This window comes from Scyliorhinus torazame, chromosome 10 (genome assembly GCF_047496885.1).
Source record: "Scyliorhinus torazame isolate Kashiwa2021f chromosome 10, sScyTor2.1, whole genome shotgun sequence".
In the NCBI taxonomy this organism is placed as follows: domain Eukaryota; kingdom Metazoa; phylum Chordata; class Chondrichthyes; order Carcharhiniformes; family Scyliorhinidae; genus Scyliorhinus; species Scyliorhinus torazame.
The window spans coordinates 84,594,395-84,609,106 of NC_092716.1; the positions used below are offsets into that span (position 1 = coordinate 84,594,395).

At 46.6% G+C, this 14,712-nt stretch overlaps 1 protein-coding gene across 3 annotated transcripts in view; it reads left to right on the forward strand.

Annotated features, from left to right (window-relative positions):
* tsnaxip1 (translin-associated factor X interacting protein 1) overlaps positions 1–14,712 on the forward strand; it is a 157,890-nt gene that overhangs the window by 120,194 nt on the left and 22,984 nt on the right. For all 3 annotated transcript variants that reach the window (XM_072518335.1, XM_072518334.1, XM_072518336.1), the window contains exons 10-12: positions 8,379–8,446; positions 11,447–11,575; positions 14,350–14,508. In XM_072518335.1, the coding sequence (XP_072374436.1) occupies positions 8,379–8,446; positions 11,447–11,575; positions 14,350–14,508 (356 nt within the window). The remainder of the gene's footprint in view (positions 1–8,378; positions 8,447–11,446; positions 11,576–14,349; positions 14,509–14,712) is intronic.

The window sequence follows — 14,712 nt, forward strand, 5'->3', positions numbered from 1 at the left end:
AAACTGCTAAATCTCCCTGAATCCCATGCTTCCGTATTTTCTGCAGTAGCCTACTGTGGGGAACCTTATCAAACGCTTTACTGAAATCCATATACACCACATCAACTGCTTTACCCTCATCCACCTCTTTGGTCACCTTCTCAAAGAACTCAATAAGGTTTGTGAGGCACGACCTACCCTTCACGAAACCGTGTTGACTATTCTAATCAAATTATTCCTTTCCAGATGATTATACACCCTATCTCTTATAAACCTTTCCAAGATTTTGCCCACAACAGAAGTAAGGCTCACTGGTCTATAGTTACCAGGGTTGTCTCTACTCCCCTTCTTGAACAAGAAGACAACATTTGCTATCCTCCAGTCTTCGGGCACTATTCCTGTTGACAAAGATGACTTAAAGATCAAAGCTAAAGGCTCAGCAATCTCCTCCCTAGCTTCCCAGAGAATCCTAGGATAAATCCCATCCGGCCCAGGGGACTTATCTATTTTCACCCTTTCCAGAATTGTTAACACCTCCTCCTTATGAACCTCAAGCCCTTCTAGTCTAACAGCCTGAATCTCAGTATTCTCCTCGACAACGTTGTCTTTTTCCTGTGTGAATACTGATGAAAAATATTAATTTAGCACCTCTCCTATCTCCTCGAACTCCAAGCACAACTTCCCACTACTGTCCTTGACTGGCCCTACTCTTACCCTAGTCATTATTTTATTCCTGATATATCTATAGAAAGCTTTAGGGTTATCCTTGATCCTACCTGCCAAAGACTTCTCATGTCCCCTCCTGGCTCTTCTTAGCTCTCTCCTTAGGTCCTTCCTAGCTAACTTGTAACTCTCGAGCGCCCTAACTGAACCTTCATGTCTCATCTTTACATAAGCCTCCTTCTTCCTCTTGACAAGTGTTTCGACTGCTTTAGTAAACCACGGTTCCCTTGATCGACCACTTCCTCCCTGCCTGACAGGTACATACTTATCAAGGACACGCAGTAGCTGTTCCTTGAACAAGCTCCACATTTCCATTGTGCCCATCCCCTGCAGTTTTCCTCTCCATCCGATGCATCCTAAGTCTTGCCTCAACGCATCATAATTGCCTTTCCCCCAGATATAACTCTTGCCCTGCGGTATATACCTATCCCTTTCCATTACTAAAGTAAACGTAATCGAATTGTGGTCACTATCACCAAAGTGCTCACCTACCTCCAAATCTAACACCTGTCCTGGTTCATTACGCAGTACCAAATCCAATACGGCCTCGCCTCTCGTTGGCCTATCTACATACTGTGTTAGGAAACCCTCCTGCACACATTGGACAAAAACGGACCCATCTAAAGTACTCGAACTATAGCGTTTCCAGTCACTATTTGGAAAGTTAAAGTCCCCCATAACAACTACCCTGTTGCTTTCGCTCCTATCCAGAATCATCTTTGCAATCCTTTCCTCTATATCTCTGGAACTTTTCGGAGGCCTATAGAAAACCCCTAATAGGGTGACCTCTCCTTTCCTGTTTCTAACCTCAGCCCATACTACCTCAATCGACGGGTCCTCATCAAACGTCCTTTGTGCCACCATAATACTGTCCTTGACTAACAATGCCACCCCTCCCCCTCTTTTACCACCTTCCCTGAGCTTACTGAAATATCTGAACCCCGGCACCTGCAACAACCATTCCTGTCCCTGCTCTATCCATGTCTCCGAAATGGCCACAACATCGAAGTCCCAGGTACCAACCCATGCCGCAAGTTCACCCACCTTATTCCGGATGCTCCTGGCATTGAAGAAGACACACTTTAAACCACCTTCCTGCCTGCCGGTCTGTGAGGCAGCAGGGTTAACCCACTGCGCCACCGTGCTGCCCCAGTAAAGTTAATAGCTGCCTCAAAAAGAAACACAGAAATTTTTATTCATAATATCTCAGGAATGACTTCTATTCAATGCCTTCATTTTATTCTCTCGTAAGGTTTTAGAATAACACATTAAACTAAGATTGATTTTATCTGCCAAATAGAATTGTTTTTTTTTTTTAAATAATATTTTATTGAAAATTTTTGGTCAACCAACACAGTACATTGTGCATCCTTTACACAACATTGTAACAATACAGATAATAATGACCTTTTTTAAATTTAAACAAAATCAACAACAAATAAATAAATATTAAATAACAAAAAATAAAAACTAGCCCTAATTGGCAACTGCCATGTCTCAGGCCACCCCCCCCCCCCATCCCCCCCCATCCCTCCCCCCCCCCCCCCCCCCCCCCCCCCCCAGTCCTGGGCCGCTGCTGCTGCCTTCTTTGTTCTCCCCTATCTATCTTTCCGCAAGATATTCGACGAACGGTTGCCACCGCCTAGTAAACCCTTGAGCCGACCCCCTTAGGACGAACTTAATCCGCTCTAACTTTATGAACCCCGCCATATCATTTATCCAGGTCTCCACCCCCGGGGGCTTGGCTTCTTTCCACATTAGCAATATTCTGCGCCGGGCTACTAGGGACGCAAAGGCCAAAACATCGGCCTCTTTCGCCTCCTGCACTCCCGGCTCTTGTGCAACCCCAAATATAGCCAACCCCCAGCTTGGTTCGACCCGGACTCCTACTACTTTCGAAAGCACCTTTGTCACCCCCATCCAAAACCCCTGTAGTGCCGGGCATGACCAAAACATATGGGTATGATTCGCTGGGCTTCTCGAGCACCTCGCACACCTATCCTCCACCCCAAAAAATTTACTGAGCCGTGTTCCAGTCATATGTGCCCTGTGTAATACCTTAAACTGAATCAGGCTTAGCCTGGCGCACGAGGACGACGAGTTTACCCTGTTTAGGGCATCTGCCCACATCCCCTCCTCAATCTCCTCCCCTAGCTCTTCTTCCCATTTCCCTTTTAGTTCGTCCATCATAGTCTCCCCTTCGTCTCTCATTTCCCTATATATATCCGACACCTTACCGTCCCCCACCCATTTCTTTGAGATGACTCTGTCCTGCACCTCTTGTGTCGGGAGCTGCGGGAATTCCCTCACCTGCTGCCTCGCAAAAGCCCTCAATTGCATGTACCTGAATGCATTCCCTTGGGGCAACCCATATTTCTCGGTCGGCGCTCCCAGACTCGCAAACTTCCCATCCACAAATAGATCTTTCAATTGCGTTATACCTGCTCTTTGCCACATTCCATATCCCCCATCCATTCCCCCCGGGGCAAACCTATGGTTGTTTCTTATCGGGGACCCCCCCAGTGCTCCGGTCTTTCCCCTATGTCGTCTCCACTGTCCCCAAATCTTCAGTGTAGCTACCACCACCGGACTCGTGGTATAGTTCCTTGGTGAGAACGGCAATGGGGCTGTCACCATAGCCTGCAGGCTGGTCCCCCTACAGGACGCCCTCTCTAATCTCTTCCACGCCGCTCCTTCCTCCTCTCCCATCCACTTACTCACCATTGAAATATTAGCGGCCCAATAATACTCACTTAGGCTCGGTAGTGCCAGCCCCCCCCTATCCCTACTACGCTGTAAGAATCCCTTCCTCACTCTCGGAGTCTTCCCGGCCCAAACAAAACCCATGATACTCTTTTCTATCCTTTTGAAAAAAGCCTTCGTGATCACCACCGGGGGACACTGAAACACAAAAAGGAATCTCGGGAGGACCACCATCTTAACCGCCTGCACCCTCCCTGCCATTGACAATGCTACCATATCCCATCTCTTGAAATCTTCCTCCATCTGTTCCACCAACCGCGTCAAATTTAGCCTGTGCAATGTGCCCCAATTCTTAGCTATCTGGATCCCCAGGTAACGAAAGTCTCTTGTTACCTTCCTCAACGGTAGGTCTTCTATTTCTCTACTCTGCTCCCCTGGATGCACCACAAACAGCTCACTCTTTCCCATGTTCAATTTATACCCTGAAAAATCCCCAAACTCCCCAAGTATCCGCATTATTTCTGGCATCCCCTCCGCTGGATCCGCCATAGATAGTAGCAGATCATCCGCATATAAAGATACCCGGTGTTCTTCTCCTCCCCTAAGTATTCCCCTCCATCCCTTGGAACCTCTCAGCGCTATCGCCAGGGGCTCAATCGCCAGTGCAAACAGTAATGGGGACAGAGGACATCCCTGCCTTGTCCCTCTATGGAGCCGAAAATATGCCGATCCCCGTCCATTCGTGACCACACTCGCCACTGGGGCCCTATACAACAGCTGCACCCATCTAACATACCCCTCTCCGAACCCAAATCTCCTCAACACCTCCCACAGATAATCCCACTCCACTCTATCAAATGCTTTCTCGGCATCCATCGCCACTACTATCTCCGTTTCACCCTCTGGTGGGGCCATCATCATTACCCCTAACAACCTCCGTATGTTCGTGTTCAGCTGTCTCCCCTTCACAAACCCAGTTTGGTCCTCATGAACCACCCCCGGGACACATTCCTCTATTCTCATTGCTATTACCTTGGCCAAGACCTTGGCATCTACATTGAGGAGGGAGATTGGTCTGTAGGACCCGCATTGTAGCGGATCCTTTTCCTTCTTTAAAAGAAGCGATATCGTTGCTTCTGACATAGTCGGGGGCAGTTGTCCCCTTTCCTTTGCCTCGTTGAAGGTCCTCGTCAGTAGCGGGGCGAGCAAGTCCAAATATTTTCTGTAAAATTCAACTGGGAATCCGTCCGGTCCCGGGGCCTTTCCCGTCTGCATGTTCCTAATTCCTTTCACCACTTCTTCTACCGTGATCTGTGCTCCCAATCCCATCCTTTCCTGCTCTTCCACCTTGGGAATTTCCAGCCGATCCAAAAACTCCATCATTCTCTCCCTCCCATCCGGGGGTTGAGCTTCATACAATTTTTTATAAAATGTCTTAAACACTTCATTCACTCTCTCCGCTCCCCGCTCCGTCTCTCCATCTTCGTCTCTCACCCCCCCTATTTCCCTCGCTGCTCCCCTTTTCCTCAATTGGTGTGCCAGCAATCTGCTCGCCTTCTCTCCATATTCATACTGTACACCCTGCGCCTTCCTCCATTGTGCCTCTGCAGTGCCTGTGGTCAGCAAGTCAAATTCCACATGCAGCCTTTGCCTTTCCCTATACAGTCCCTCCTCCGGTGCTTCCGCATACTGTCTGTCCACCCTCAAAAGTTCTTGCAACAACCGCTCCCGTTCCTTACTCTCCTGCTTCCCTTTATGTGTCCTTATTGATATCAGCTCCCCCCTAACCACCGCCTTCAACGCCTCCCAGACCACTCCCACCTGAACCTCCCCATTGTCATTGAGTTCCAAGTACTTTTCAATGCATCCCCTCACCCTTAAGCACACCCCCTCATCCGCCATTAGTCCCATATCCATTCTCCAGGGTGGACGCCCTCTTGTTTCCTCCCCTATCTCCAAGTCTACCCAGTGTGGGGCATGATCCGAAATGGCTATAGCCGTATATTCCGTTCCCCTCACCCTCGGGATCAATGCCCTACCCAACACAAAAAAGTCTATGCGTGAATAGACTTTATGGACATAGGAGAAAAACGAGAACTCCTTACTCCTAGGTCTACTGAATCTCCACGGGTCCACCCCTCCCATCTGCTCCATAAAATCCTTAAGCACCTTGGCTGCTGCCGGCCTCCTACCAGTCCTGGACTTCGACCTATCCAGCCTTGGTTCCAACACCGTGTTAAAGTCTCCCCCCATTATCAGCTTTCCGGTCTCTAGGTCTGGGATGCGTCCTAGCATTCGCCTCATAAAATTGGCATCGTCCCAATTCGGGGCATACACGTTTACCAACACCACCATCTCTCCCTGTAATTTGCCACTCACCATCACGTATCTGCCCCCGTTATCCGCCACTATAGTCTTTGCCTCGAACATTACCCGCTTCCCCACTAATATAGCCACCCCCCTGTTTTTCGCATCCAGCCCCGAATGGAACACCTGCCCTACCCATCCTTTGCGCAACCTAACCTGATCTATCAGTTTCAGGTGCGTTTCCTGTAACATGACCACATCTGCTTTAAGTTTCTTAAGGTGTGCGAGTACTCGTGCCCTCTTTATCGGCCCGTTAAGCCCCCTCACGTTCCACGTGATCAGCCGAGTTGGGGGGCTTCCCACCCCCCCCCCTTGCCGGTTAGCCATCATCTTTTTCCAGCTTCTCGCCCAGTTCCCACGCGGCTGTATTTCTCCCAGACGGTGCCCCCCCCGCCCATCCTTTCCCGCACCCACTCCCCCCTTTCCCCAGCAGCAGCAACCCAGTAATTCCCCCCTCCCCCCCCCCCCGCTAGACCCCCCGCTAGCGTAATTACTCCCCCCATGTTGCTCCCAGAAGTCAGCAAACTCTGGCTGACCTCGGCTTCCCCCCGTGATCACGGCTCGCCCCGTGCGGCGCCCCCTCCTTCCTGCTTCTCTATTCCCGCCATAATTATCATAGCGCGGGAACCAAGCCCGCGCCTCTCCCTCGGCCCCGCCTCCCATGGCCAACGCCCCATCTCCTCTCCCTCCCCACCTCCCCCCATCACCACCTGTGGGAGAAAGAAAAGTTACCATACCGCAGGATTAATCATACAATCCCTCTTCGCCCCCCCCCCCCCCCCCCCCCCCACTCGTCCCACCACTTTGTCCAAACGTTCATTTTCGTAGTCCAATCATTCCAATTTTTCTTCTACAATAAAAGTCCACGCTTCATCCGCCGTCTCAAAGTAGTGGTGCCTCCCTTGATATGTGACCCACAGTCTTGCCGGTTGCAGCATTCCAAACTTTATCTTTTTTTTGTGAAGTACCGCTTTGGCCCGATTAAAGCTCGCCCTCCTTCTCGCCACCTCCGCACTCCAATCTTGATAGACGCGGATCACCGCGTTCTCCCATTTACTACACCGAGTTTTCTTCGCCCATCTAAGGACCATTTCTCTATCCTTAAAACGGAGAAATCTCACCACTATGGCTCTGGGAGCTTCTCCTGCTCTCGATCCTCGCACCATAACTCGGTATGCTCCCTCCACCTCCAACGGACCCGTCGGGGCCTCCACTCCCATTAACGAGTGCAGCATCGTGCTCACATATGCCCCGACGTCCGCCCCCTCCACACCTTCAGGAAGGCCAAGAATCCTCAAGTTGTTCCTCCTTGCGTTATTTTCCAGTGCCTCCAACCTCTCCACAGATCGTTTCTGGTGTGCCTCCTGTATCTCCGACTTCACCACCAGGCCCTGTATGTCGTTTTCATTCTCTGCTGCTTTCGCCTTCACGACCCGAAGCTCCTGCTCCTGGGTCTTTTGTTCCTCTTTCAGCCCTTCAATCGCCTGTAATATCGGGGCCAACAACTCTTTCTTCATTTCCTTTTTTATCTCCTCCACGCAGCGTTTCAAAAACTCTTGTTGTTCAGGGCCCCATATGAAACTGCCACCTTCCGACGCCATCTTGGTTTCTGCTTGCCTTCCTTGCCGTTGTTCCAAAGGATCCGCTGCAATCCGGCCACTTTCCTCTCCTTTTTCCATCCGTGTCCAGGGGGAACACCCTTCTGGTTTACCGCACGGTGTTTTCAGCCGTTAAAATTGCCGTTGGGGCTCCTATCAAGAGCCCAAAAGTCCGTTTCACAGGGAGCTGCCGAAACGTGCGACTCAGCTGGTCATCGCCGCACCCGGAAGTCCGCCAAATAGAATTGTAAAAACAATCATTGAATATGTGATAATAAAAGTAACATAACAAAACAAAACTGTAATTTTTAATCTTAGCACGCTCTTCATTATAAACAAATAATGAACGTTTTGAAAATTCACACAAAAACATGCTCTACTACAGTAGGTTTTTAAAATGCTTTTCACAGCAACTACAGGAGTCATCTGGTGTTAATTAACTGTCTTTGGAGGTTTAAGACTGACTCACCAATTGAAAAGGTCAGGCTGAGGAAAACCTTCAAGGTTTTATATCACAGACAAATAAATGTACAGAATTTTGTATTCAGATTGAATGCCTTGACCTTTGTGGCCGTGGAATGCCCTACCTGCTACAGTAGTGAACTCGCCAACATTGAGGGCATTTAAAAGTTTATTGGATAAACATATGGATGATAATGGCATAGTGTAGGTTAGATGGCTTTTGTTTCGGTGCAACATCGTGGGCCGAAGGGCCTGTACTGCGCTGTATTGTTCTATGTTCTATGTTCTATGTTCTCTTGGACGCTCATTTTCAGATAGATTGACTAATTATTGCAGCAATGCGCAAAATTTAATTGGGACGTGATTTCTCTGACTGAAACTGGTTTTCAACGCCTTATATACATTGGAAGAAATGAAGAAGCCAATAGCAAGTTAAATTTTAGACAAGGATACTTAGTTTTTGTCACAGTCTGCCTTCCACAAAGGATTATTTTTACAATTATTAAATCATTATTAATGTTTTGTTTTTGTTTTTAATTTGAATAGGTGGCCTGTCTTCAAGTCAGATGGACAATTTTCCAATTGAAGCTGATGAAGACTACTTTGAGGGACTGGTATGAGCTGGTCATCATTTATTTAATATTATTGGGAAATCAGTGAGGTCACTATATCCACCACACATTTGTTTAAAGACCACTGATGTGTAACTTAGCTGTGTCATTTACCATTTAAAACATGATTTTTTTTTTTTTACAATCATCTTCGAGATCTGGAATGCACTTCCTGAAAAGGTGGTGGAAGCAGATTCAATAGCAATTTTCAAAGGGGAATTGAATAATGAAATTTAAGAATCTGACAGAAGTCTATGAGAAAAGAGCAGGGAAGTGAGTCTAATTGGGCAACTGGTCTAAACGGCTTACTGGATTGCAGCATTCTATGATAATAATGATCCAATATAAGTCGGGAGGTGTGGGTGTGGAAGCATCCCTACTTTGGCCTGAAAGCAGCCTCTTCCATGAAGCAGTCCTTGCTTCTGTTTAGCTACTGAGTTTCCTGAGGTTATTAAATTAATTACATGAATGACCTATTTCCTTTTTTTTAAATTTAGAGTATCCAATTCTTTTTTTTTCCAATTAAGGGGCACTTTAGCATGGCAAATCCACCTAACCTGCACATTTTTGGGTTGTGGGGGTGAGACCCATGCAAACACGGGAAGAATGTGCAAACTCCACACAGACAGTGACCTGGGGCCGGGATCGACCCCGGGTCGTTGGTGCCATGAGGTAGCAGTGCTAAACACTACACCACCGTACTGCCTGAGTGACTCATTTCCTGGGAGCAAGTTGGTTATTCCTCCTCTGCCTCTCCCATCTCGGTTAGAACCGGAACAGGTTCATATTAGGTTTGAGATATTTTCAGTTTTGCTTTCCACCTGACCCAAACCCGTCCGTGTTTGGTAGGTTTCAAATTGCCACCAATGAGTTGAATAGATTTTAAGGTAACTGGAAAAACAATTTTCAAGCATTCCGAGGGAAAACGGTAATGTTCGGAACAGTGTTGGAAAAATATTAATTAGTTAGATTGAGCTAACATAAGAAATGGCATTCATATGAATACTACTTAATTCCTCAACAAACAAGTCAAAGTCTATAGCTTCCATATAAATCTTCTTTTTTTTTAAATTTGTTTTTATTCAAAATTTTTCAATAATTTTTACAAACCACTACAAAAAGAAAAACAACGAAAAGAAAACATAGCAATAAAACAGCTTAACCATTAAATGATTTAACAAAATAAGGTGGGTTATCTGCCCTTTACAAATGAAATCTATCCATCGCCCAAACCCCCCCCCTCTGGTTTGCTGCTGCTGACCTCCACCTAACGTTCCGCGAGAAAGTCAAGGAACGGTTGCCACCGCCTGGAGAACCCGTGCAAGGACCCTCGCAAGGCAAACTATCCTCTCCAACCTGAGAAATCCCACCATGTCACTGACCCAAAGCTCTACGCTTGGGGATTTTGCATCCCTCCACATTAACATGAGCCTTCTCCGGCTACCAAGGAGGCAAGTACCCCGACCGCAGCCGGTTCGTCGACACACTTGCTACCGGGGCCTGATACAACAATTTGTCCCACCCTATAAATTCCTCTCCAAACCCAAATCTGCCTAACACTTCCCACAGGTACTCCCACTCCACCCGATCAAAGGCTTTCTCCACACCCATTGCCGCTACCACTTCTGCATCCTCCCCTTCCGAGGGCATAATGATCACATTCAGGAACCTCCGCACATTCATATTAAACTGCCTGCCCTTCACAAACCCCGTCTGATCCTCATTGATCACTCCCAGGACACAGTCCTCACTCCTTGTCGGTGAAGCGGTGGAACCTTACCACCATAGCTCTCGGCGGCTCATTCGCCCTCGGCCTCCTTGCCATGACTCTGTGCACCCCATCCAGCTCCAGGGGCCGCGGGAAAGCCCCCGCGCCTATCAACGTACTCAGCATTGTGGTCACATATGCCCCAGCATCCGATCCCTCCACGCCTTCAGGGAGACTCAGAATCCGCAGGTTCTGCCTCCTTGACCTATTCTCCAGGTCCTCCTGCTTTTTCTGCCATTTTTTGTGCAGCGCCTCGTGCACCTCCACTCTAATCGCCTGGCCCAAAATCTTGTCCTCATTATCAGAGGCCTTCTGCTGCACCTCCTTGATCGCCGGTTCCTGGATCTTCTGGGTCTCCACCAACCTTTCAATCGACGTTTCAATCGACGACTTCATAGGGGCCAGCATCTCCGCCTTTAAATCCGCAAAGCAGTTTCTTGAAAACTCCTGCTGCTCCCGTGACCACTGAGCCCACGCTGTTCAGAATTAAAATTGCTAAGATTTGGATGTAAGTTAATTAATTAATGTGTCAAAACCATCTGCATTTAGGCCTTTGCTAAAACAGCTGAGTTAACATCTGTTACTAATAATCAAATTTGCAGTCCAATTTAGCTTTAATTCCCATTTATAGTTTTTAAAAAACTTTTGTCAGCATTAAACAATCTAACTGAATAAATGTGTTTCACGCTTAACTGCCCTCTGAAGTGTCCTAACAAATCAATCAGTTATATCAAACTGATACAAAAACCTAACAGCATTTGTAGGAGCTCCTTCTCAATGTGGACTTAAGGAGTTAAATAAGAAGGCTCACCTTCATGGTCTCAGGGCAACTGAAGATGAATAACAAATGCTAGTCTTGCCAGCAATGCCCACATCTCAAGAATGAGGTTAATTGGTTACGGGAAAGGACTTGTATTTATATAGTGTTTTTCTTGACCTCAGCATGTTCCAAAGTGCTTTACAGCCAATTAATTACTTTTGAAACATTGAATATTGTAATACAGCAACTAATTTGCATTCAAAAAGGGCCCACAAACAGCAATCAGAACCAATTTATTTTTTAGTGATGTTGAATATTAATAAATATTTGCTCCAGACAGTGGGAAAACTGCTCTGTGTTTTGTGTAGTGCCAAGGGATCAATTATGTGCATTTGAGTGGACAGACAGGGTCTTGATTTAATGTTTCATCTGAATGTAAAGCAAACATTATAAGCAAAATGAATATTTTGTGTAGGGTACTGGAGAAGATGTTTTTGCATATCTGCGACATGATGGTCTAATCAAGAATGTGAATTTGGCCAAGAAAAGTATAAGCAAAGTGCTGAAGGAAATCTGGAGCGAAAAGATGGCAGCAGATCTCCAGGTATGTGAATTCAGTGTTTGGAACCTCAGTAATATCTTTCTCACGGATAATAGAGAGAGGTTCTTACAAAAGAAAGAACTGTCTGTTTGGGAGGATAGTAACTCAGTCTTGTGTAGGGGCGGCACATGGCGCAGTGGTTAGCACTGGGACTACAGCGCTGAAGACCCGGGTTCGAAATTACCCCTTAATTGGAAAAAAAACAATTGGGTACTCTAAATTTATTTTTTAAAAGTAACTCAGCCTTGTTTGTTATTTGGAGATATTTCAACAAATATAAAAGGAAAGCAGTCATATATTCTCACCCATCAGTTCAGCTGGACATCTTGGCCGGGATTCTCTAAAAACACCGGCATCAACAGGCCTCTTGGCCCAGCGATTCTGTAGCCCACAGGGTGCACGTGCGCGGCGGCCGCAGGTCCGCTCATGTCGTGCATAACATGGCGGAGCCACACAGCGGGCCGGAAGAAGGTAGGCCCTCCCAGATCACACCCGCCCGCCAATCGGGGGCCCCGATCGCGGGCCTGGCCGTCGATGAGACTACCCCGGAGACTGATCCTCCCAACCCCCACCAGGACGGCCACCGCAGCCGCGACGCCGAGATCCCACTGGGTGGAACCATACGTGAACCACGCTGGCAGGAACTTGGCTGGTCGACCGTGGAGAATCGCCGCGGGGGCCTCTTTCAATGGCTCCCGACAGGCGCTGCATCGACCACGCGCGACTTGCGCTGATTCTCCGGTCGCCAGAGAATCGCGCCCCGGGGTCGGATCCGATCGCGGGTCTGAGGCCCCATTCTCCGCCCCCGCTCAGAGCGCCATTTCGCCACAGAGGCTCGGAGAATTCCGCCCCTTATATTCATTACACACACTGGAGCCACTGTATATATGTGCCATATTTATCTTTGTCATCTGTTTGGATTGGATTGGATTGGATTTGGATTTGTTTATTGTCATGTGTACCGAGGTACAGTGAAAAATATTTTTCTGCGTGCTGTCCAAACAAATCATTTAGTACTTGAAAAGAAAACGTAATAGGGCAACACAAGGTACACAATGTAAATACATAGACACCGGCATCGGGTGAAGCATACAGGAGTGTAGTATTAATCAGACCAGACCATAAGAGGGTCGTTTAGGCGTCTGATAGCAGTGGGGAAGAAGCTATTTTTGAATCTGCTTGTGCGTGTTCTCAGACTTTTGTATCTCCTGCCCGATGGAAGAAGTTGGATGAGTGAGTAAGCCGGGTGGGAGGGGTCTATGAGTATGCCCGCTTTCCCAAGGCAGCGGGAGGTGAAGATAGAGTCAATGGATGGATGTTTTGTGTTTTGCAGAATTCTAGCATGCCTCTGGTGCGCAGAAAATGTAAACTCCAACCGTAACATCAGTGTCACAAAGCAGCTTCCTCTGTGTCATAAATTCTTATCTATCTCCAATATTCCTGCCAGTGCTAATCGAGATATTCCTCAGCCATGAACTTACTCTCCTTTCTGACCATGATTTATGGCAAAGCGTCAAGGATTGTATTTACATAACACTTAAAACTCCCTTTTGTTTTCTAAATTTAGAGTACCCAATTATTTTTTTTCCCAATTAAGGGCCAATTTTGTGTGACCAATCCACCTACCCTGCACATCTTTGGGTTGTGGGAGTGAGACCCACACAGACATGGGGAGATTGTTCAAACTCCACACGGACAGTGACCCAGAGCCAGGATCAAATCCGGGTGCTCAGCACCATGAGACAGCAGTGCTAACCATTGAGCCACCATGCCATCAAAAAGCACCCTTTTTAAGATATTCCAATAGTTTGGCAGGTTTCAGTGAGTGATTATACAAATGGCTTGCAGGCTCAATTACAAGTTATACTGAATTGGCTGATCTCAGCTAAAATGCTGGCCGTGGTAAGGCAGTCAGCCCCTTTCAGATAGGGAAGCGAATATTTACCACGGTTCCTGAATCTATTTGTTTTCCAGTGCTCACTGCTGGAAGTGGACACAAGCCATGATGTCCTTCCCACCTACAGTAGACAGCAGTGAAATTCCCACAACTGTGAATGGCATGGGGTAGGGAGAAAGAAATATGGCAGTACACATGGGTGGAAAGTGAGTAGTGACAGGGCTGAAAGTATCTGTGACATTCTCCACTAACAAACATTCAGTGTGTAGACTCACATCTGGACAAGGTACTGTTGTGTTCTGTGTTGTAACCATTGTAATGATGTATACAGGACATATAGTTGTTTAACTATAAAGATAATTTATTAATAAACACATGGAAAAGATAACTGAGGAACTACTAGACAGACAATGGCTACTAAATGAATTCATTGAATTCTCCTGGAGCTACTCTTAGTGCGACTGGATCATTGTACGTCTTACTACCAACTGGCGAGTGTCTTGAGTCACATGACAAATCTCTATCGCCACCAGCTGTTTGGAGATCACATTACTAACTATATGCAGAACTGTGCACAGGCCTATCACCACAGATACTAGGCAATTGTGGCATTCTGGATCTGAACACAGAACAAAAGAATTGACGCTGATTTATGTTTTAAATGTTAAGTTATGGATTATTTTGTACTTGGACAACACCTTTTAATTGAGTTCTAAAGATATATAGTAACTCTGCAATTGAAGAAACTTCCATGAAACAAGAGAACATGATTTATTTTCCATCCACTGATACTAATAATATCATTGTGTCTCTGATACAGTTTCCCATTTCCATAAATCATTTAAAAAAACGAATATTTATTTTCTTCCAAAATATATAGAGTGGGACAAAGTCCAGCCTTCCTGAGTTTTTCTACAACTTCCTCCAGAAGAAGTATGGAGACTCTGCCCTGCTTTGGGCCTACAACATTTATTATGGCTGCAGGAATCATCAGAAAGATGAATTCATCAGTTTGTTTTTCAGCATTCTCAATGGAATTGTGAGTTTCTGCATTTTCTTGTTCAATAGAGTTAGCAGAATTTTAAATATTAATTATATAACAATTAAATGGATTAATGTTTACCTAACATTATTGGTTGGATACCTTACCACCTCTTTGTGTTTGTACCAATACTATAATGTGGACACCATGTACCATAAGGGTGGTGAGATATAAGGCTAATTTTGTCCACCCTCCTGCATC